General features: G+C 42.8%; 1 protein-coding gene across 1 annotated transcript in view; it reads right to left on the bottom strand.

The window, feature by feature from the left end:
• Positions 1-21,462, bottom strand: part of STK38L (serine/threonine kinase 38 like) — a 66,517-nt gene that overhangs the window by 28,971 nt on the left and 16,084 nt on the right. The window contains exon 2 of the mRNA XM_034783056.1: positions 354-498. Within this exon, the coding sequence (XP_034638947.1) occupies positions 354-498 (145 nt within the window). The remainder of the gene's footprint in view (positions 1-353; positions 499-21,462) is intronic.

Raw genomic sequence — 21,462 nt, 5'->3', positions numbered from 1 at the left:
TACATTGTGATGTAGCTGGAAACTAGGGATGGATGATATGGAGGTTAAAATGAAGTTGGTTGGGTCTATATTAGTGCTTCTGCAATTAGTACCACTAACACTAGTGCAACAGTGAGAGATTTTAACAAATATGTTAGCCCAAACAAGGCCTTAGTGCCGAGATATATATACACCCTCAAAAGAATGTACCCTCAAATGGTTAATAAATTTGGTTAGAAATCAATACAACTTTCTAAGAAAAACTTTGTGCAGGGACTAAAATGACTTTAAAGCACACACTTGGTCTGTAGAAACACCACACAAGGCCAGTATAAATAAAAAGTTAAAGGTGTGAAAGAACCCAGCCACAGTACCTGGTTTCTCTCTCTTCATGCTGTAAAATTAGGTTGCTATAGAAGTTCTCCAGTGTAAGTTTGGCCACAGTCACTCTCTCCCGGGTGTGGTTGCTCATGGGAAAGGATGTTGTAGTCCCTGCAGTCATTGCCATAGTAACATGTACTGAAACAGAGCACAAAGTTACTCAAAGAAACTTTTTATTCCCCCAGAAAATGAGAGGCAATGTGAAATTCATGGGAAAGACACCTCCCTTATATGTAAACAAATCCAAAAACTTCATATTGTAAAGTTAGAGAGACTTAGTAGGGGAGGATATGCTACCCACTCACCAACAAATAACAGAAACCATTCTATTGGCAAAACAAGGAGTGAATCATAGCAGAGAACCATGCTGGCTACAGGCAACTAACCCTCATGTACTTGTCCATGCATTAATAGATTTACCACTGGCTGACTAGAGTCCTGCCCAAAACAAATATATAAAAATAAAGTAAGTCAAGAGGAGAGATGCCATCCATGTACCTCTCTAAATGTAATATGTATGGATGGCACAAGAAAGTTTTAAGATTGAAGAAATGCAAATCTTTGCCAAAAAGAAATGGTGAAAATGACAAATGAGCAGACACCTAGAAAGATAAGATAAGCCAGGCGTCAAAATTTGATTGCCAACTATCTTACTTTTAAAACCCATTTAATAGAACTGAGTATTGACACTTGGATAATACATAATCTAGAAATCATCCCCTCAAAAAGGCAACTTCCTTAGTTTATGGAGAGATTTTTCTTACTATAAAAATAATAAAAAATGGATCATGAAACTCCCCAACTGCAAATGATCAGACTCTGAGGGAGTTTTCAATCACAAGGCAAATACCTTTCCAGGTCATCTCCTTCAGGCCCATTAACATGCCATATTGACAAGCTGGTAAAGAAGAACTGTTTAGGACATTCAGAAAGGTGTTTTCAGGAGAAGTTCCTCACATGTGGAAATCACTGCAAGGCGGTGTTTAGGCCTTTTCAGGCTGTGAGGGAATCCTCCTAGACCAGCACACAGTCATTCCAGGTTTGCGTCTTAAATACGTGCGGGACAGGGAATGTGGTCACTGAGGGGTAGGACATGGTTGCTAGGAAGCAGTCTGGGGGCTGGTTAAAAAGACCAAAATCCCACCCCATTCTGCCGAGTGGTTTTAGGGCTGGCGTTCCATGAGCTGGAACTCCCCACAGCGGAGGTGAGCAAAGCCAGCTCAGCTCTCTCAGATCCAGGGGAGCAGGGCTGTTAGGAAGTGTTCTTTTCTCCTAGCAGTCATGTTCTAGTCCTCCTGGGCTGGGTAAAAGCATGCTGGGAAATAAAGCAGTGTATAAGCTCTGCCATTCCCCAAAAGAAAGAGAGAGACCTGGGAGGAAGCATTCTGTGCTGATGGCTCCTTCCTGAAAAGCTACTTTCTTGTTTGTTTGTATAATCAGGGCCGGCTTTAGGCCAATTCCACCAATTCCCCCGAATCGGGCCCCGCGCCTAAGAGGGCCCCGCGCCCAGTGGCAGGGCTGCCGGGGTGGGGGCAAGTGGCCGAGAATCCCTTCCCTGGCTAGAGGCTCCTTTTTAATTTTTACTCACCCGGCAGCGCTCCGGGTCTTCGGCGACACTTCAGCGGTGGGTCCTTCACTCGCTCTGGGTCTTCGGCAGCACTTCGGCAGCAGGTCCTTCAGTGCCACCAAAGACCCGGAGTGAGTGAAGGACAAACCGCCGAAGACTACGAGTGCCGCCCGGTGAGTACAAGCCCCAGATGTTTTTTTACGTGTTTTTTCTTTTTTCAGTCATCCTTGCTGGGGCCCCGTCAAAACTGTTCGAATCAGGCCCCACACTTCCTAAAGCCGGCTCTGTGTATAATCCTTTTGCTTCAAAAAGGGATTTTGAGTCAGCCTCCTCTGACAAATACCCGAATCAATGACTGATCTTTGGACATATACTGTAATGCCCTTTTTTTTTTTTTTTTTTTTTAGAAAATCCATGGACATGCCTTTTTTTTTATCTGACCTGTCACACACACACAATTAGGCAGCTTGTGAAGATGGCATGCGGTCTTGTTGACTTTTAATTGAATTGTCTCTTTGCTAGAAATGTACCTGCTGTGCAGCAAGTAGTAGGGTTTTACAATACTATGTGGATAGTAATATTTTAACTGTGCATTTTGGACTATGCCCATGTGCAGAGCCATAACTAGGTATTTTTGCACCCGAGGCAAGAATTTAAAATTGCGCCCTTCCCCCGGGCCGGCTCTTCAGCAGCAATTCGGCGGCGTGTCCCTCAGTCCCTCTCAGACGGAAGGGCCTGCTGCCGAACTGCTGCCGAACTGCTGCCGAAGAATGAATGAAGTGGCGGCAGTAGAGCCTGTGATTTTGGGGGGTCAACTCATGATTTTTGAGTTCTTGGGCTGGTAATGTTGCTTCCAAGATGGTCTTTGGTTCCAGTCCAGTTCCAATCCAGAGAGGGACTCACAGGTTAAGAGAGGAGGGAGGTGCTGCATATCAGCAATGGCCACTAGGGATCAGCATGTGTCCTGAGAGTGCTGGGAGTTCAGGTTTGCAGGGCAGATTCAGGGGTGGCAGGTTTGTAGAAATTTTGTAGACCCCCCCTCTCCCCCGCCCAAGGCTCTGGGAGGAAGTTTGGGTGAGGGAGGAGGTCTGGGGTGCAGGCCCTATGCTGGAGCAGGGGATTGGGGTGTAGGCTCTGGGAGGGAGTTTGGGGATGGGAGGGGGTGCAGGAGTGAGGGCAGTGGGTTGTGGCTGCAGATGAGGGGTTTGGAGTGTGGGAGGGGCTCAGGGCGAGAGTAGGTGGAAGGTGAGGGCTCTGTCTGGGGCTGGGAATGGGAGGTTTGGGGTGTGGGAGGGGCTCAGGGCTGGGGCAGAGGGTTGGGGTGTGGTGGGTAAGGGCTCTGGCTGGGACTGGGGATAAGGTGTTTGGGGTGCTGGAGGGGCTCAGGCAGAGGGTTGAGGGTGCGGGGCTGAAAGCTCTACTGGGGGTGTGGGCTCTGGGGTGAGGCAGGACTGGGGATGAGTTTGGGGTGCAGGCAGGCTGCTCCGGGACAGGGGACAGAGAAGAGGACTCCCCACCAGCCCTTTCCCTGCCGGCAGCAGCAAGCTCTGGGGGAGGAGCTCCCCTTTCCCGCCTCTCCCCGGCAGCACACTCACCCCCACCACTGTCACTGCATGTGTTCCTAGGGCCCCTCTCAGGTCCAGGAATCACCCTCGCCTCCCCCGTGGTGGGTGCCGGCGGGTGCTGCGTGCGTCTCCTCCCCTGCTGTTGCCCCTGACTGTAACTTCGCTGGGAATGAGGCTGCCTCCTTGCCCAGCATGGGGCAGGAGCGGTGACTGCAGGCGGGAGCAGGGGCTGTGCTGCTGGAGGGTCCCATTGGAAAATGAAAGGGTCTGAGGGGGAAGGGCAGACTCAGAGTCAGTCTGCCCTGGCAGTCAAGATGTAGGGCACTAGGACCCTGCGGCAGGGAGGCAGCATGGAGCTGCTCTGCTCCGGGGCCGGGAAGGGGGTGGGGGGAAGCAAGTGGGGGCTGGGGGTAGGGTTACCATATTTTAAGTGTCCAAAAAGAGGACACTCCATGGGACCCGGCCCCACCCCTTCCCCGCCCCCAGCCCTGCCCCTTCCCGGCCCCGCCCTAACTCCGCTGCTTCCTGCGAACATTTGATTCGCGGGAAGCCTGAAGCAGGCAGGCAGCAGGCAAGCTGGGGCTGGGGCGGGGGCACGAGGAGGCGCGGCCCAGTCTGGCCTCCCCGGCTGAGCGGCTCCCTCTGGCGGCCGGCTGGCCCAAGCCAAGAGGCTCTGGCCCCGGCGTCTCCCAGCCGGCTCGGGCCCTGGGGCGCCGGCCCCCAGCCGAGCACTACCGGCCCCAGCGGCTCCGGCCCCCGGCCGAGCATTGCCGGCCCCTCCCTCCCTATTTTCCCGGACATGTCTGGCTTTTTGGGATTTCCTCCCGGACGGGGATTTGAGGCCCAAAAAGCCGGACATGTCCGGGAAAATCCGGACATATGGTAACCCTAGCCAGGGGACACTCGGGGGAGGCATGGGGGGCGGCAGGTGGGGTCGGGGGGGAGATCACCTGGGTTATAAATATCTCTGTGCCTGCCAGCAGCTTTTTTTTTTCCTCTCTCCATCGCTTTCTGCGCCCCCCTGGCTTTGTGTGCCCGAGGCAAGTGCCTCACTCACCTCGCCCTTGTTACGGCACTGCCCATGTGGCACTTACACACACATTATTCTTGTATTTATACCTACACAGTGGGGATACTGATGAACCAGCAATACAGCAGATTTTACAATCCCGTAGCTACACCTCTACCCCGATATAACACTATCCTCAGGAGCCAAAAAAATCTTACTGTGTTATAGGTGAAACCGCGTTATATTGAACTTGCTTTGATTCGCCGGAGTGTGCAGCCCCGTCCCCCCGGAGCGCTGCTTTACCGCATTATATCCGAATTCGTGTTATATCGGGTCACATTATATCGGGGTAGAGGTTTACTTCTGAATTTTTTATCAGTATTTTATCTCCTTTGATTTTTTTCCCAATGAGACCTGCTATCTGTTCAGTTAACCTATCATAATCTTTATTAACTACAGATAAATACCAGACAAATAAAAAATACAAGAGGTTATCCTCTCTTACACCATTACCACCAGGTGCGCATACTCTCTCGCTCTCTCTCTCTCTCTCTCTCATGGTAGCAAGTTTTCCAAAAGTCAGAAAACTGATCTACAAATTCTCTAGCCATTTCTATTAATTATATGCCGTTTCAAGTCACTCCGCCGATAGGTGGAAGTCTTGATTAAATATAAGTGTACTGTATTCCTATTGTGTCCATACACATTGTAAGAGTTTCACTACAGTTCTCTATTGACAAAGACAGTGAAAGGGAAACATAGACCAGGTGATTTTACTACTGAAGTTCAGTATATGCACACATTCAAACTGAACAATTCCAATTACCTCTACAGAGCAGAACACAGAGTGATATCAGTGATCAAATTATTTCCAGGAATGATCCAAGATATGGAAAAAACAGCCTTTTGATCCTTTAGGAATTTTGGCACTGACTGTACACCTCTACCTCGATATAACGCTGTCCTCGGGAGCCAAAAAAATCTTACCGTTTTATAGGTGAAACCGCATTATATTGAACTTGCTTTGATCCAGCGGAGTGTGCAGCCCCGCCCCCCGGACCACTGCTTTACCGCATTATATCCGAATTCGTGTTATATCAGGTCACGTTATATCGAGGTAGCGGTGTATTGTTAACCCAGGCTCAAAATGGATTAAACTTTAGTTAAGGTATAAAGACTTTTCGGTTGTACCAGCCGGGTATTCATCATTTGCAAGTCTAGTACTCCTGGTTGGCTAAAATAACAATATAATTTTGTTTCCTGTTCATTTGTTTTCTCCGTGCTCCTATGCAGACATTACCAAAACAGGGAGTCTCAGTCACTTGATTTCATTAAGCCTGGAAAAAGGAGATAACAATTTTGGCACTAAAGCACTAGACTATAAATAGAATGGTTGATTCTAATTGAGAGTAGTTCTAAAATAAGAAAATACAGAAGAGCTCCTGATTAGTAAGTTAGTGATCTCAGAGAAAGCTATTTAACAGATAAGAAGCTTGCCATTACTGTCATAATATAGCATAAAACAACCAAGAAAAGGGGAGAATTACTGTTGCAAGTGTCCATTTCCAAAATCCCATTTGCCTTTCCCTCCCACCCACTCTATTTTGCAATTAATTCTTCCTTCAGACTAAAGTTTAGAACACATTTTGCTTACATTGCGATAGTCACATTCAAGTAGACAGTTCCAGCACTGTAAACAAAATCATCCCCAAACCATCCTCTCAACTAAGGGCCTAATCCTAATCAACTCCTTTGATTCCCATGAGTGAGAGATGAAGGAGCACAGAGGTCTTGCAGGAAGTGCACAGCACCTTTCAGAGTTGTGCCCTAAATTTCCACGTGTGTGTACACCCACACCCACACACCCACCCCACACATTTGGGAAGAGGCAAGCAAATATTTAAATCTGGCCTTTTATAAAACAACTGATGCGGGCAGAGGGTGGGGTGGAAAATCAAAGGAAGGCCTACTCAGAATTTTGGCTGAACACTGCATTCACTGATCTCACTATATCAATCAAAATGTTTTGAAAAGGTGCCACCCACATTTCTTGGAAATGCCCATAAAAGAGCCATTAATCCACCCAAGATCATGCCTTTTACAGAATGGAATCATTCAATTCCTGAAGTGCCATCAGAGTTGCATTAGGTTTATGGAACTACAAAGAACAGCATTTAAACCAACTAGTCATATTTTGCTTAAAGCCTTCTGGCTGAGAAACCCAAAGCCCTAAGCCCTTTTCAACATGTCTATTACTCTGGAAAAATTGATATCAAAGATTATGGTTTAGAGACATCACCATAATCTGATCAACATGAAACTTTACATTTACTACTAGTAAAAATTGCTTAATCCATACCCTGTCCACGCTTTTAAATCTAAAATCTTTCCTTTCACAGTCCAATTAGAAAAACTAAGCACCAATTACTACCTCTTCAGTCTACTCTCAAATCAGTTGTATGGCTGGATTTAAATCTGTCAGTCCCCAGCCAAATTCCTGAAATCACTGCTCCACTGGTGAAAACCTCCACATAGCACAGTTTCTGCTACACAAATGGCCATGCAAAGCCCCCTGCCCCAAAACTATTATTCTTCAGTGTTAACATGGACACCGAAATTTTGATGAAACCAAAGCATACTGGAGCATCATAGTGTCTGTGAGATGGAACCACTTGCTATAGGAAGCCAGAAGAGGAAAGATGGAACGATAAAGCAACTGGAGAACGACTGCCTTCTAATGAAACTGACCCTCAGGAAAATTGGTAGCATTTCCTAGCAAGAGAGAAATGAGCACACAAAGCCTGTCTCTCATATTCAGAGCACTGCATCATCTCCAGACTTCAGAGATTCTGATGAGATCCAATTCAGAAAGGCCAGAAGAACTTAAGGTAGCATTAGATCTTGTGGGTAGCTACCAACTGACAGCAAGCATGGAGTTGAGTCCTGAGTCACTACATGATAATTAGAGCCCCATTGCTACTTACACAAAATAGCTATTTACACTGAAGGTGTGGGTGGCGGAGGGAAGTGGGAAAGATGATCTAGTGGATGGGACACTGGCCTTGGACTTAGACTCAGGAAATGTAGGTTCAAATCCTGGCTCAGCCACAGACTTCCTGTGGGACCTTGGGCAAGTCACTTAATCTACCTTGTGCCTCAATTCCTTATCTATAAAGTGGTGGTAATACTGTCCTACCTCACAGCACAGAAATGTTGTAAGGATAAAATCCATTAATATTGTGAAACGTTCAGAAATGACATTGATAGGGCCATTATAAGTACATGGCTAGAGAGAATAACCATGACCTCAGATCCTTCTCTCAAACCTCGTGTTTTGTTTTGAATATTTTTTTATTTCAATCTTTTAACGGGAATTCATGCTTATGAAAAGGTGTTATAAACACTGAAAACTGAAGACATCTATTCACTCAACAAGCATAGCATGAGCACATGATATCTTTCTCAAATACGCTTCTTATATTCTGGGGACACTATAGTCTCCAAGCCCATTCGATACTTGACATCTCTTGGAGAGGCTGCCAGCAACAGGGTAAATTAGTGAGAGTTGCAGTGGTAGTTTTCTTGATGTGGACAGCTCTCCAGCAAGAACTGGACTGAGGTTACCAGTCTCATTAAAGATAAACTGTCTGAACAACTGCATTAGATGGTACTATTTTCTATCACTCATCAAATTAAATGGCATTTGAACCAGACAATGCAAATATTCTTCCCAGCCACTACCATTTCTGCAAACTGTATTTATGAAATTTTAAAAGTTAGTTTTTAGCTGCTCTGAAAGTCAAGGGGGATATTTACTAGATGGACATTGTTGCTAAGAGAAAACAATAGACAAATTGGAGCCTCTTGTATTGAACACAAAAACTTCTGATTTTCTTCCACAATTTTAACAAACATATGCCTACAGTACTACACATTAAAATGAGTTATTCAGACTACTGGGTCTCTCACATTTTAGTGGGGAAAACTTTTGAAACCCCTTTCTGCTCTTTTGGTTTTAAAATGCAATGCTTATGTATGTAGACCTGAGGATAGGGAATGCCTGTTCCTGTGACAACTATGGCCCTTTATTAAATGGTCAATAAAGACTCATTAATGCAAGCCAGTACGCATTGGCGCTCCTGATTCCTAGAGATCACGGGCCTAATTCTCTGCTGATGTAAGCAGTCAAGACTGCACTCAAATCATGGAGCCATATCACTTACATTACACACCTGTGTGTAAGGACAATATTGAGAAATAGTTTCTCGCTTCAAATCATAGCTTCCACAGTGCTCTCAGTGTAATAAATTTTGTCACTTGATCCCAACTTTCTCCTGAAATTAGATATGCCAACTGCAGTTTCAAAGAAGACAGGCGGGATAGAAGGGAAAAGGCAAAGAGGAGTGAAACAGAGTTATGCTGAGGGAGTCATTCAAATGTAAAAGCACACAGTCCAGTAAAACAATTAACTTCAGAAACCCAGTTATCACCACTATATACAACAACGAAGCATCAGCTCTTCTGAAGAAGAAACCACATTACCTTTACTGTTATACAGTTGCTTGACCAATGACAAACATAACAGAGCAAAATTGAGCACCAAAACAATGCTGCCTAGTGCTGTATTTTTTAAAAAAATGCAAAGTGCTATCTATGAAACTAGCAAGGAAAAGGCAAATTAAGAGCTTCAGAAAATGAAAACCAGCCCTCCCCTCTCTAAATTGTTCAAATCTTCTTTAAGAGAGACAGAGGCAGGAGACCAAAACCAAACCAAACCCACAAAAGCCACAAATAACTACATGATTCACACCAAAAGGCAGTGGGCAGGGTCAGCTACAATGGATGAAGCAATCAAAGAGTCAGCAGCATGAGGTGATGTGACATGCTAGCGAGACACGGGGGAGGAGAAGCAATTACCCAGACACCAGAGGCAGCTTCTAAAATATGAAATCAGCCCCTACACTAAAAGGTTACCACTTCTGTCTTAGCTTTAGCAATGCCTGTCCATGAATATTCTAAAGATGAAACTGAGGGAGAAAAAAGTCAGCTTGCATTATCCACCCTGAAGAAAGGTGTGTCTCTGCACTGTCATTTGCCACTTGTGCCGAATTTGGTATTTGTGTTGCTCACCTTTTCGCTCTGCACATTCTTTTGCATCTACTCTTTTCTTGCACAGACTTCAAATCTTCATGTATATCAAACTTATTAAAACTTGATCTTCACCAACTCAATGTTTCTTTCTACAAAGGCTTAAAAATCCACTATCATAGCTGCATGACAATCCAGAAACTGGAAAAAAACATTGATCTAAAATCTTTGTTGTATTAAGTCTCAGAGCAGTATGCAGACAAGAAAAATCCCACCTTGATGGACTAATGTGGACATGTCAATTGTGGAGCAACATTTTGCAAACTGCCTGGGATAGATAATAAGACTATACCAGTGGTGGGCAACCTGCGGCCCGTCAGGGTAATCTGCTGGTGGGCCACAAGACAGAGTTTACATTGACCGTCTGCATGCACGGCTGTCCGCAGCTCCCAGTGGCCATGGTTCCCCGTTTCCGGCCAATGGGAGTTGCAGGAAGTGGCGCGGGCCAAAGGGACATGCTGGCCACCGCTTCCCGCAGCTTCCATTGGCCAGAAACGGCCAATTGCAGCCACCGGGAGCTGTGGCCGGTTGTGCCTGTGAACAGTCAATGTAAACACTGTCTGGCGGCCCGCCAGCGGATTATCCTGATGGGCTGAGTGCGGCCTGCGGCAGCAAGTTGCCCACCACTGCTCTATACTATTGAAAAATATGATTTCGCATTTTTGAGTGCAATAAAAGATATAGGACCTGATCCAAAGTCCATTGAAGTCAACGGAAAGATTCCCACTGACTTCAGTGAACTCTGAATCAGACCCATTAAGAATTAATCTTATTCTGGTGACCTGGGAAATATTAACTGCTCAGGTATTGTTACCCACAAGTTTAGTTCGCAGATCAGTAAAACTTTTCAAAAGCTCCCTTGTGGGACACTGACCAGTACAAAAAAAAATTATATCCCTACATAATTCATGTTTCACAATAGTACCATCCTTCGAAGCCTCTAATTTTGTTTCCCCTTCTACTTTTAAGTTGCACCTTTTATAGTCAGGTATAACAAATCAGATGCTTAACACATACACTTTTCCTTGCTTGATAATATTTCCATACAAGTCCTTACTGATATCTTAGGAATGTGTTTTTACAACCATCTAAATTTAACAGAAGGGAAAATGAAACCCAAAACTTCAGTACACAGTAATGAAAGGATTAGTTCACTACCATTTCCTTTATCCTTAAACGTTCATTTACTTTACTTATTTCCCCTATTACCCAGATACTCTATAAGTATCTACATGGGGAACAAATATTGAGTAATGTGTTCTTCAATCTAGTAGATAAACGTATAACACAATCCAATGGCTGGAAGTTGAAGCTAGACAAATACAGACTGGAAATAAGGCATACGCTTATGACTGTGAGGGTAACTAACTACTGGAACAACATACCAAGGGTCGTGGTGGATTCTCCATCACTGACAATTTTTAAATCAAGATAGGATGTTTTTCTAAAAGATCTGCTCTAGGAATTATTTTGGGGAAGTTCTATGCTTATGTTAGACAGGAGATCAGAGTAGATGATCACCATGGTCCCTTGGAATCTATGAATCTACAAACCTTTAGTTTGTCATTATTTTCCAATATGTATTAAGCTATCTGTAACCAGGTTCACATGAGTTTTACTATCTTGAGCTAGACAGAGAATGAATTACATTTGTTCTATCTGAGTGAACACCAAGCAATGCATAGTAAAATTAGTTTTCTCAGAACAGGCTTTACTATTTAAAAATGAAAAGCACTCAAATGTTTTGGCCATTTTAAGTAATTCTTGCCCTCCCTGTGGAATGTCCATAATAAGTCGCCCATTATAACCACTTACAGTTAAAACCAGATATAGCTCCATGACTCGTCTGGCCATAGCTAATATATCAAAATAGTAGACACTCCCAATAGCTGAACTCTAAGATTCTGAAAAAAATCTGCAGAAGGTATTCATAGACATGTAGAAATGAGAGATGAAAAAGACCTATTAGATAGAGCATTCAATCCACCAGACATTGCAGCTCTGTTAATGGAGACACTGGGAATTCTCAGAATACTGAGAATGAGAGCCTAGAAAAGAGCTAGGAATTTAACCAGTTAAATTTATCCAAATGCCCGTCTGTTGTGTTCAGCATGGAAAAAATAACTGTTCTGTGAGTAAGGCCATGTCTACACTAGTGAGCTTACAGTGGCACAGCTATACGGATGTAGCTGCACCGCTGTAAGATGGGTCATGTGGCCACTCTATGCCAACAGGAGAGAGCTTTCCCATCAACATAACAAAACCACCTCCACGAGCAGCAATAGCGCTGAGCACACTGCCACTTAGGCTGGGGAAATTTATGTCACTTAGGAGTGTGGTTTTTTTTCATACCCCCGAGTGACATAAGTTTTGCCAACATAAGTGGGAGTGTAGACATGGGCTTAGATTTTAGAAAAACTTTAGTAAGCATCTGAAACAATGGGCCAAATTAAGAGGGGATCTGTAAGATAATGTAACTTAGATCCCCTTACATTCAGACAGACTCCTAGAACTACATATATTCTGTCTATCCAAGTGTAACAGGGGGTCTTATCTAAACTAGGAAAAAAGGTGCTTTTAAAAAACATTGAGTTAGATACCAGGATTTAAAACATACCTCAATACCTAGAGTAGCCACAGTTTAACACTGTCACAGTCATGTCAGCTAACTGTATCAACCATGAGCAGCTAAATCTAGGTGAAAAGTGTTATCATCCTACATCTAGCCTACAAAAAAGTTGAGGTTTGTAAATACTCAACATACTCTCACCTGCTTTTCCTTATCTACATGACATACCCTTCATTAAACTACAATCAGCTAACAAAGTTGTGGTGGCGGAAAACTGTATCTCTTCTAGGTGTTGATTCCAAAGACCCCTTTTGTTAGCAACATTATTTAAAAAAAAAAAAAAACACACCTTTTCTCTAGTCAAAACAGGCACAGAGTACAAATGAGTTCTCAGGGAGTTGTTTGTCTGAACTCAGGGAGGACTAAGTAAAACGACCTTACTCACTGCCTTGTCATTGGGCCCAAGGAAATTAATTTTCATTTTCATTACAACACACTACCAGTAATGATAAGGAAATATTTCCAAATATGGACTATAAACTGAATATTGGAGTTCTGTTGCACTTAAGGATTTCCTGCTATTCAACTAAGTACAGCAGCAGCAACCTCCTGAAAACAACAACCTGTGATTCACTGCTAATCTACTTTCAATGAGCAGCAAGTAGGAGGACTGACAAATGCAAATTCATTTCCCCAACAGGAAAACAGACTGGGCGGGTAAAAGCTATGTACAAAAAAAAGTTAATCTTTCATCCAGCTCAAGTAGTAAAGAAACATTTGACTCAAAATACCTCAGTATTTGTTTTGGTTAGCAGTGGAGAGGGTGGTTACCTAACATTTAGAACCACCAAACTACCAATAAGGTCACTTCAGTACCTAAACATATAACAATACATACATATTGCAATTATAGCCTCTATATTCCACTATCAATAGTGATTCTCTCTATTCCTATGATAACAGTACAATTTTGAGACATCATGTATCCAATATATACAGTCAAAGCTTTACTGTTCTGCTCAAGTCTTACCAAGCTCAGTCTCTTCAGAGCTTTTCTCTTGACAAACTATTTTCAAAAGAAAGTATTTGCTCTTTGATTGGACAGGGGGCACTAAGATTTCAAAATGCTTTGCAAATATTAATGAATATTGCTGTGAGATAGGTAAGGATTATAATCCCCATTCTAGAAAGAAGGAATCTGGGAATGCGGCATCTATGCTGTACCACCACCACGGGTCATAAAGAAGGGCCACCATGACAGGGAATAGAATAAAAGGTCCTGATTTTCAGAGGTGCAGAGCACCCATATTTCAGCCAGCTATAATGGGAGCTGTGTATTCGCAGGAAAATCAGGATGATGGCATCCTGACTTCCAATCCTGGGCTGTGTTAACGTGTCTCTCTCAAAGGTTACTGCGAGATTTGAAACAAATTTAATTTTGTTTAGAAATTTCATTATTTTTGGCAAGCAAGGAAAATTATGTAGCGCTTTTTCTAGAAGATAAATACAGTTGTGTGCACTAAAACTGCATGTCACACATCACCTTAGCTTACGATATTTTTTCTTCCTTGTCATAGGACTCATCTTGGACTCAACCTGAAGTACAAAATATGGGTAGTCAAACTCCTTTTAACAGGATTAAAAACAGAGAATTGCTCTCTGGCCCAAATCACTAAAGCGTGTGCTTAACCTTAGGCTGGTGCTTATGTCCAACCCTATTCAGCAAAATACTTATTTTAAGCCCCACTGAATTCACTAGGACTTTAAGCACACTCTTAACCATTTTGCTGCAAAATCTGGGCCATGAAATAATTAAGAACAAAGCAAGATCAAATGTTCAGAGGCCTCTCACAAACTTGCTCTGTTTTTCTTAATTAATTATTGCGTTTCTGGTTCTAAGGAAAACACTCATTTCTTTTTAGACCCTCCTTCAAAAAGAATGTACCACTTCTCACCATGAATAAACTGTGGAAAAGTATCTAAAAATATATATTTTTTTTTACACAGATAACCTTTCTGAGCCTGTGGTACCATCATCGTGAAAAGATATCCCCTAACAGAGTGTGGGGTTTCTATGTATAAGACTATAAAAATAGTAGTAAAAATAGTAAGAGAAGTGGCTTCTGATAAGGGACTTTTATGGAAAATGGCCTGACACTGGAATTCCGTTCTACCCATGACCCAATAGAGCCCAAATCTGTTGATCTTCAGGGCATGCTGCAAAGAACATCTATTTTCCAAGGAGTTCAGGGAGGAAGGAGCACAAGCAGGACTGGAATTTGTGGTCTGAGAAGGGTATTGTTGGGGCTTGATTTTCATTTTTTGGTTCAATATTTCTGTTGTGGAGGTTAAAAGACCACTGAATTTATTCTTGTTTGCATGGTTGCATTTTTAATGTATCCAAAGTCTTCCAAGTCTTGGACAGGCACTTTCAAATCATGTAAAATAAAATAAATACGCATGGTAAAGCTATGTTAGCAAAGGAGAGGAGCTCTAAAGGAGAAGCAAAGTAGAAACTGGATGAGTTGCTGTGGCCTGTTTTACGCAGGTGGTCAGATTAGATGATCTAATGGTCATTTCTGGCTTTAAACATCTATGAATGCAGATAGAACTGTGTTACTGGGAGCTGGTTCAATTCCCACTGCTGACAGATTCTTTTCTGATTATGATTTTTGGAGTAGTAGCCAGTCAGTGGATAAAGCAGATGCTGTGTGGCGCAGGAGCCTGCTGGAGAGATGAGACGTGGGACACACACAAATCATAGAATCATAGAATATCAGGGTTGGAAGGGACCTCAGGAGGTCATCTAGTCCAACCCCCTGCTCAAAGCAGGACCAATTCCCAACTAAATCATCCCAGCCAGGGCTTTGTCAAGCCAGGCCTTAAAAACCTTCAAGGAAGGAGACTCCACCACCTCCCTAGGTAACACATTCCAGTGCTTCACCACCCTCCTAGTGAAATAGTGTTTCCTAATATCCAACCTGGACCTCCCCCACTGCAACTTGACACCATTGCTCCTTGTTCTGTCATCTGCCACCACTGAGAACAGCCGAGCTCCATCCTCTTTGGAACCCCCCTTCAGGTAGTTGAAGGCTGCTATCAAATCCACCCTCATTTTTCTATTCTGGAGACTAAACAATCCCAGTTCCCTCAGCCTCTCCTCATAAGTCATGTGCTCCAGACCCCTAATCATTTTTGTTGCCCTCCGTTGGACTCTTTCCAATTTTTCCACATCCTTCTTGTAGTGTGGGGCCCAAAACTGGACACAGTATTCCAGATGAGGCCTCACCAATGTCGAATAAAGGGCAACGATCACGTTCCTCGATCTGCTGGCAATGCCCCTACTTATACAGCCCAAAATGCCGTTAGCCTTCTTGGCAACAAGAGCACACTGTTGACTCATATCCAGCTTCTCGTCCACTGTGACCCCTAGGTCCTTTTCTGCAGAACTGCTACCTAATCATTCAGTCCCTAGTTTGTAGCAGTGCATGGGATTCTTCTGTCCTAAGTGCAGGACTCTGCACTTGTCCTTGTTGAACCTCATCAAGTTTTTTTTGGCCCAATCCTCTAATTTGTCTAGGTCCCTCTGTATCCGATCCCTACCCTCTAGTGTATCTACCATGCCTCCTAGTTTAGTGTCATCTGCAAACTTGCTGAGAGTGCAGTCCACACCATCCTCCAGATCATTAATAAAGATATTAAACAAAACCGGCCCCAGGACCGACCCTGGGGGCACTCCGCTTGAAACTGGCTGCCAACTAGACATGGAGCCATTGATCACTACCCGTTGAGCCCGACGATCTAGCCAGCTTTCTATCCACCTTACAGTCCATTCATCCAGCCCATACTTCTTTAACTTGGCAGCAAGAATACTGTGGGAGACCGTATCAAAAGCTTTGCTAAAGTCAAGGAATAACACATCCACTGCTTTTCCCTCATCCACAGAGCCAGTTATCTCATCATAGAAGGCAATTAGGTTAGTCAGGCATGACTTCCCCTTCGTGAATCCATGCTGACTGTTCCTGATCACTTTCCTCTCCTCTAAATGTTTCATAATTGATTCCTTGAGGACCTGCTCCATGATTTTTCCAGGGACTGAGGTGAGGCTGACTGGCCTGTAGTTCCCCGGATCCTCCTTCTTCCCTTTTTTAAAGATGGGCACTACATTAGCCTTTTTCCAGTCATCTGGGACCTTCCCCGATCGCCCTGAGTTTTCAAAAATAATGGCTAATGGCTCTGCAATCTCACCCGCCAACTCCTTTAGCACCCTCGGATGCAGCGCATCCGGCCCCATGGACTTGTGCACATCCAGTTTTTCTAAATAGTCCCGAACCACTTCTTTCTCCATAGAGGGCTGGTCACCTTCTCCCCATATTGTGCTGCCCAGTGCAGCAATCTGGGAGCTGACCTTGTTCGTGAAGACAGAGGCAAAAAAATCATTGAGTACATTAGCTTTTTCCACATCCTCGGTCACTAGGTTGCCTCCTAGTGGCAATGATTGAAAGTACCTTCCAAGTGCCTGGACCTGGAGCCGTGGAGGTGGATGTGGTGGGTAGAGCTCCTCCCCACCCCCTCACATACAGCCAGGTTCAGCCCACCCATGCCGCAGAAGAAAGACTATTTCAGGAAGGGACCATGCGATTAGCAGCGAGGTCCCTACAACAATAAAGACAGATGCAAAGGGAAAACATTTCCATCCTGTTTTAGTATCTGGTAACTCTAGAGTATAAAATCAAGGGCAATACTATTCTAATTTTGCACTCAGACAGTAGCACCGTAGCTACACTCAGGATCACAAGCAAAGACACTCTTCAGCAAGAAGGTGTCACAGGCTCAGAAAGGTAAATGGACTCAAACTTTATTTTCAGATCTATTTCAGAGAATCCAAGGGCATCCCCAGCAACATGTGTGTTTTACCTCTGAGTTCTCCGATGCTTGGTCTGAGAGAAATCTTATTCTATTCTATATAGCTTCTTATACTGCTCCCATGACTGTAGTATCTGAGTGCATTAAGTAACATGATAACATCTGCCACACATTTGTTCTCTCATCCTTCCCCCAGGGAGAGAAGTGTGTGCAGTGGAGTGTTTTGTTTTGACTTTTTTTTAATACATGCACAGACACACACATTGCTATATGTTTATATTGGAGCAGACAGGTCAAAAAAGGCAAAGCTATGTCCACACTATAAGAGTGACAGCAGCAAAGCTGCAGCGTTGTCACTATAGTTGTCACTATAGATGCTACCTACGTCGATGGAAGGGGTTTTTCCATCAGCATGGTTAATAGACTTCTCTGAGAGTGAGTAGATGGAAGAATTCTTCCGTCAACCTAGCTGTGTCTAAAGTAGGGGTTAGGTTGACCTAAATAGAGAGCTTGAGGCACAAAATTTTTCATGGCCTTGAACGACATAGTTAGGTTGATCTAATTTTTAAGTGTACACGTGGCCTTAGAGGGGAAGGTGCTAAGGTTTGTGATGGGCCTCCGTTTTTGTGGGACTTCACTCCAGTCTTGGGCTTGCCCTGGAGACAGCTCAGTCAAATGGGTGGCGTTTTCCTTTATATTACTCTCTACCACTCAATATTTCAATGAAACTGTTTCCCCGTTAAATGACTGCTGCATGCCAACGTGTGGGCAAGTACAAATAGCATGAACAAACTGCCCAATGACGATTAGTTACATTCTATTTAAACCAACTTTTGCCTGCTCGCTGTGAAGAGGAGCACATTAAAAGGCTTCGAAAACATAGTAAGTTTATTAATATATTCCCATGTTCTGCTAGTTCAAACTATATTAACAAGGGAGACCATTCTTTTGATTGATCTCATTGAATACAAGGTTAATCATATTTAAAAATTAGAGACAGTCTCCTAGATGATGTCTCATATATTGTACCTCTCCATATTACTGATGAGCTGTTACATATTGTTGATAAATAACTATGGCCACTTTTACAAAGCCTAAAATAAGCTTTCTAGCATGTGTTGCTTAATTCCTGTATGCTGTTCAGAGTCTACACATGGACAAGCAAGATCAAACAGTGGTGTTGACATGGGCAGAAGCCTCCTCCACGCATTCCGGGCTGGCATTTCTTATGTTTTTATCTGGGCAGTTTGATCACACAACCTAGTGTTTGCAAGCCAGCTTGTCACTAATGAAAGCGATGGCTGGAAGAACATACATGTTTGACTTAAGACACAACAGCAGAAACGTCCAACCCCAGGGCCTTCTTCAGCTCTTCTTACACATTCCTTATCCTGGCAAATCTCCCATTGTCTTTAATAGGAGATTTACCTGCAAAGGTAGTGCTGAATATGTCATCTGCTAGTGATAAAGTTGGACAATCCCTACTGCAAAAACAAAAAACACATGCTTGGGTCTTGGCTACTGATACTAGCATTTAAGAAATGAACAACTGAAAAGTTAGCCTTGTTTTAGATGCACATTATGCATGTACAAAGAGAAAGGATGCTTCTGTGGTTAAGACAGAGGAAATTGTATTAAGTAACTTAAAATATTTGAGTTCTATTTCAACTCTGTCAAGGATTTCCTGTGTGACTCTAGGCAAAACACTTATGCTGTGCCTCAGTTTACCCCTGTGTAAAATAGGTATACCATTTCTCTACCTCACAGGAACATTATTAATGAATCCATTTTAGAAGTTCCCTTAAAATAATTTATATTATTTAAATTGGTTGAATAAAACTCATTTCTCTCTTGGGGCACTGGGTTAAATGTTTTAGCGTGTATCCTGCAAATACCCAAATGGGCAAACCCGCCAGATCTGACTGCAATGACTGGAAGCTATTATTAGTATGCCTATTCCATCTGAGTCATCATTGTATATATTGGTGCATATTTGTGTATTTTTTTGATAGCATGAGATAAGTAATTATGATACTTTACTCTGACAAGTGTATATTACGTAGGTGCCCCGAGCACAGGATGAGCACATATTTTGGTTTCATAAAGTGAAATAAAGAAAAGATGACAAAAGGAAAAGAACTTCTCTGAATATTAACAATTTAATGCAAGTGACCAGTTAGGTTTGGCAATAACATTTCCCGATGTGGTTACATTTCCCCTTGGCTAAAAGCAAAGTGTTGCCACTAGGAGTTCAGTAGAATATATTTAATTGGATGTCTCTCTAATCAATGTTTACATATTCTTTTACTCATATGCAAACAGTGTCAGATACTTTAAAATCAGCTCTCTTTAAAAATATTGCCAAACGCATGACACTTGGATATTTTTCAAGTTTCCTTGTAAAGACATATGTGTAACTATATCAGAAATATAGTTTGCTGCAAATATTTTTTAAAATGGTGAGAGCGAGCATTTTTATTTCACAACACAGAACAGAGCTAGCACCATTTTCCCTTTATGCTTTATGAAGTAACAAGCCACATTATCAAAGATAAAGAAAACATTAAGGCTGATCGTGTGGAGCTGCTCCAAAATCAGGGTCAAGCCGTATGACTGTTTTATATTTATGATTATTCCTAGATGATAAAAATGAGTGCTGGAATTATAACTTTTACTAAAACTATTTTAAAAGGGCTCTTGTGGTCAGAAGAGCGATTGCATGAAAGCAGCACTTATTTACTCAACCGATCAGCTCCCCATTTGTATTCAGAGGCCAATCTGCTTAGTCTAGTGGCAGTTTTCACTAATATGTACCATCTTCGCCCTTAGACATCAAGACAGCTATAGGAAAAGGAGCTGGATTTTATTCTAACTCATGCATCCTAAGACAGTGGTGTTGGAACATTTTTTATAGTGGGGGTGCTGAAAGACTTTGAACAACACTGTAAACCCCTGTATATAATGGAAACCACTTCAAGCCTCACCCCCAGCAACCCTAGTTTCAGCACCCTGTCCTCAGACTAACTAAGATCCTTAATGGGGCTATAAAAGTAGAGAGGAAGCTGCTGCGGTGGCAGCTACCTAGAGGGAAGGGTGTGTCTTCTCCCTTCTCAGCTTGTTGAAAGTTGCAAAGGTCTCTGGTGGTTGTTACTGAGTGTTCTGAGTTGCTTTGTTCTTGTTTTGAATATTCTTTGTGTTAATAAAGTCAGAAAGATACTTTAACTGAACTATAGTTTGGGGGTTTATTTTACCTCCTCAGCAGCAGATGTTTCATTTCTTTAAAATCTTCCATCCAAAAATCTCAAAGCACATTGCAAATATTAACTAACAGAGCCATACAGCACATCTCTTATATGAGTGGGTCAGTAGTATTATCCACATTTTGCTACTCAGGAAACTGACCTTGAGAGGGCTAAATCCTGTAGTTACCAGAACTCTGTGGATTTCAAACAGATGTAAATTGGGGCAGGATTTGGCCAGAGACACCTGCATCACACAGGATGGCTGTAGCAGAGCTGGGAATTCCCACTCCCCTGTCTTCATAATAGAAAGTCAATACTGGGCATATATACAGTGCTTACCATCTGTAGAGATCAAAGCATTTCACATTGGAGGATAAAGATCTCTATTCTCATTTAATAGATGGGGAAACTGAGATACAGCAAAATTAAGTGAATTAGCCAAAATCATGGTGTGAGCCTAGCGTTCAAGACCCAATCTCTAGTTTTCTTTCCATGTATTTATGTTTTGTATACAGTGCCATAGTCACATGCCATACTTTGTCCAAGTCATTATACATACAACACAGAGAGCCTATTTTAAATCTTGGTAAGAGGAAAGGAAAAAGTTTTATTTGAAGATCTTTAAAAAAAAAAAAAACCAATCAAGCAAAATACGTAGTTTATCAAAACTACGTACTCAGCAAAGGAAGAGTTGAGAAACTGAATCTCTGTAATCCCAGATGTCACCAGCTGCTCACAAGTAAGAACTGAAATAAGGTCAATATTTGAACCTTTGGGAGAGGCAAGCTATTTCTCTGGAAAGACATCTGCATGTTCTCACAATGAAACGTGTTTGAAAAGTGAAGATTGTGCACTTAAGGAAAAAAAATACCAAACTCTAAGTATCTATGGTTGCTCGTAAGATTTAGCATTCAAAACTAAGAGATAGAAAAAAGCTTTATACAGTTTAAATAAGAGAAGATTGAACAAAACAAACAAAAAAATCAACCGTTTAAATGAAGACTGAGCCAGATTCTTCACGAGTACAAGTGCATTAATTGCAGGGGAGTCTCATCTGCTTCTATCACTGGTATCTATCTCTTGGGCTCAGAAGTTTTAGTAACTGTTATTACGAAGCAGATTCTGATGCTCTTCCC

Source organism: Trachemys scripta, chromosome 1 (genome assembly GCF_013100865.1).
Source record: "Trachemys scripta elegans isolate TJP31775 chromosome 1, CAS_Tse_1.0, whole genome shotgun sequence".
In the NCBI taxonomy this organism is placed as follows: domain Eukaryota; kingdom Metazoa; phylum Chordata; order Testudines; family Emydidae; genus Trachemys; species Trachemys scripta.
Note: the sequence above shows the minus strand (reverse complement) of the source record. Positions and strands in the feature narration are given on the sequence as shown.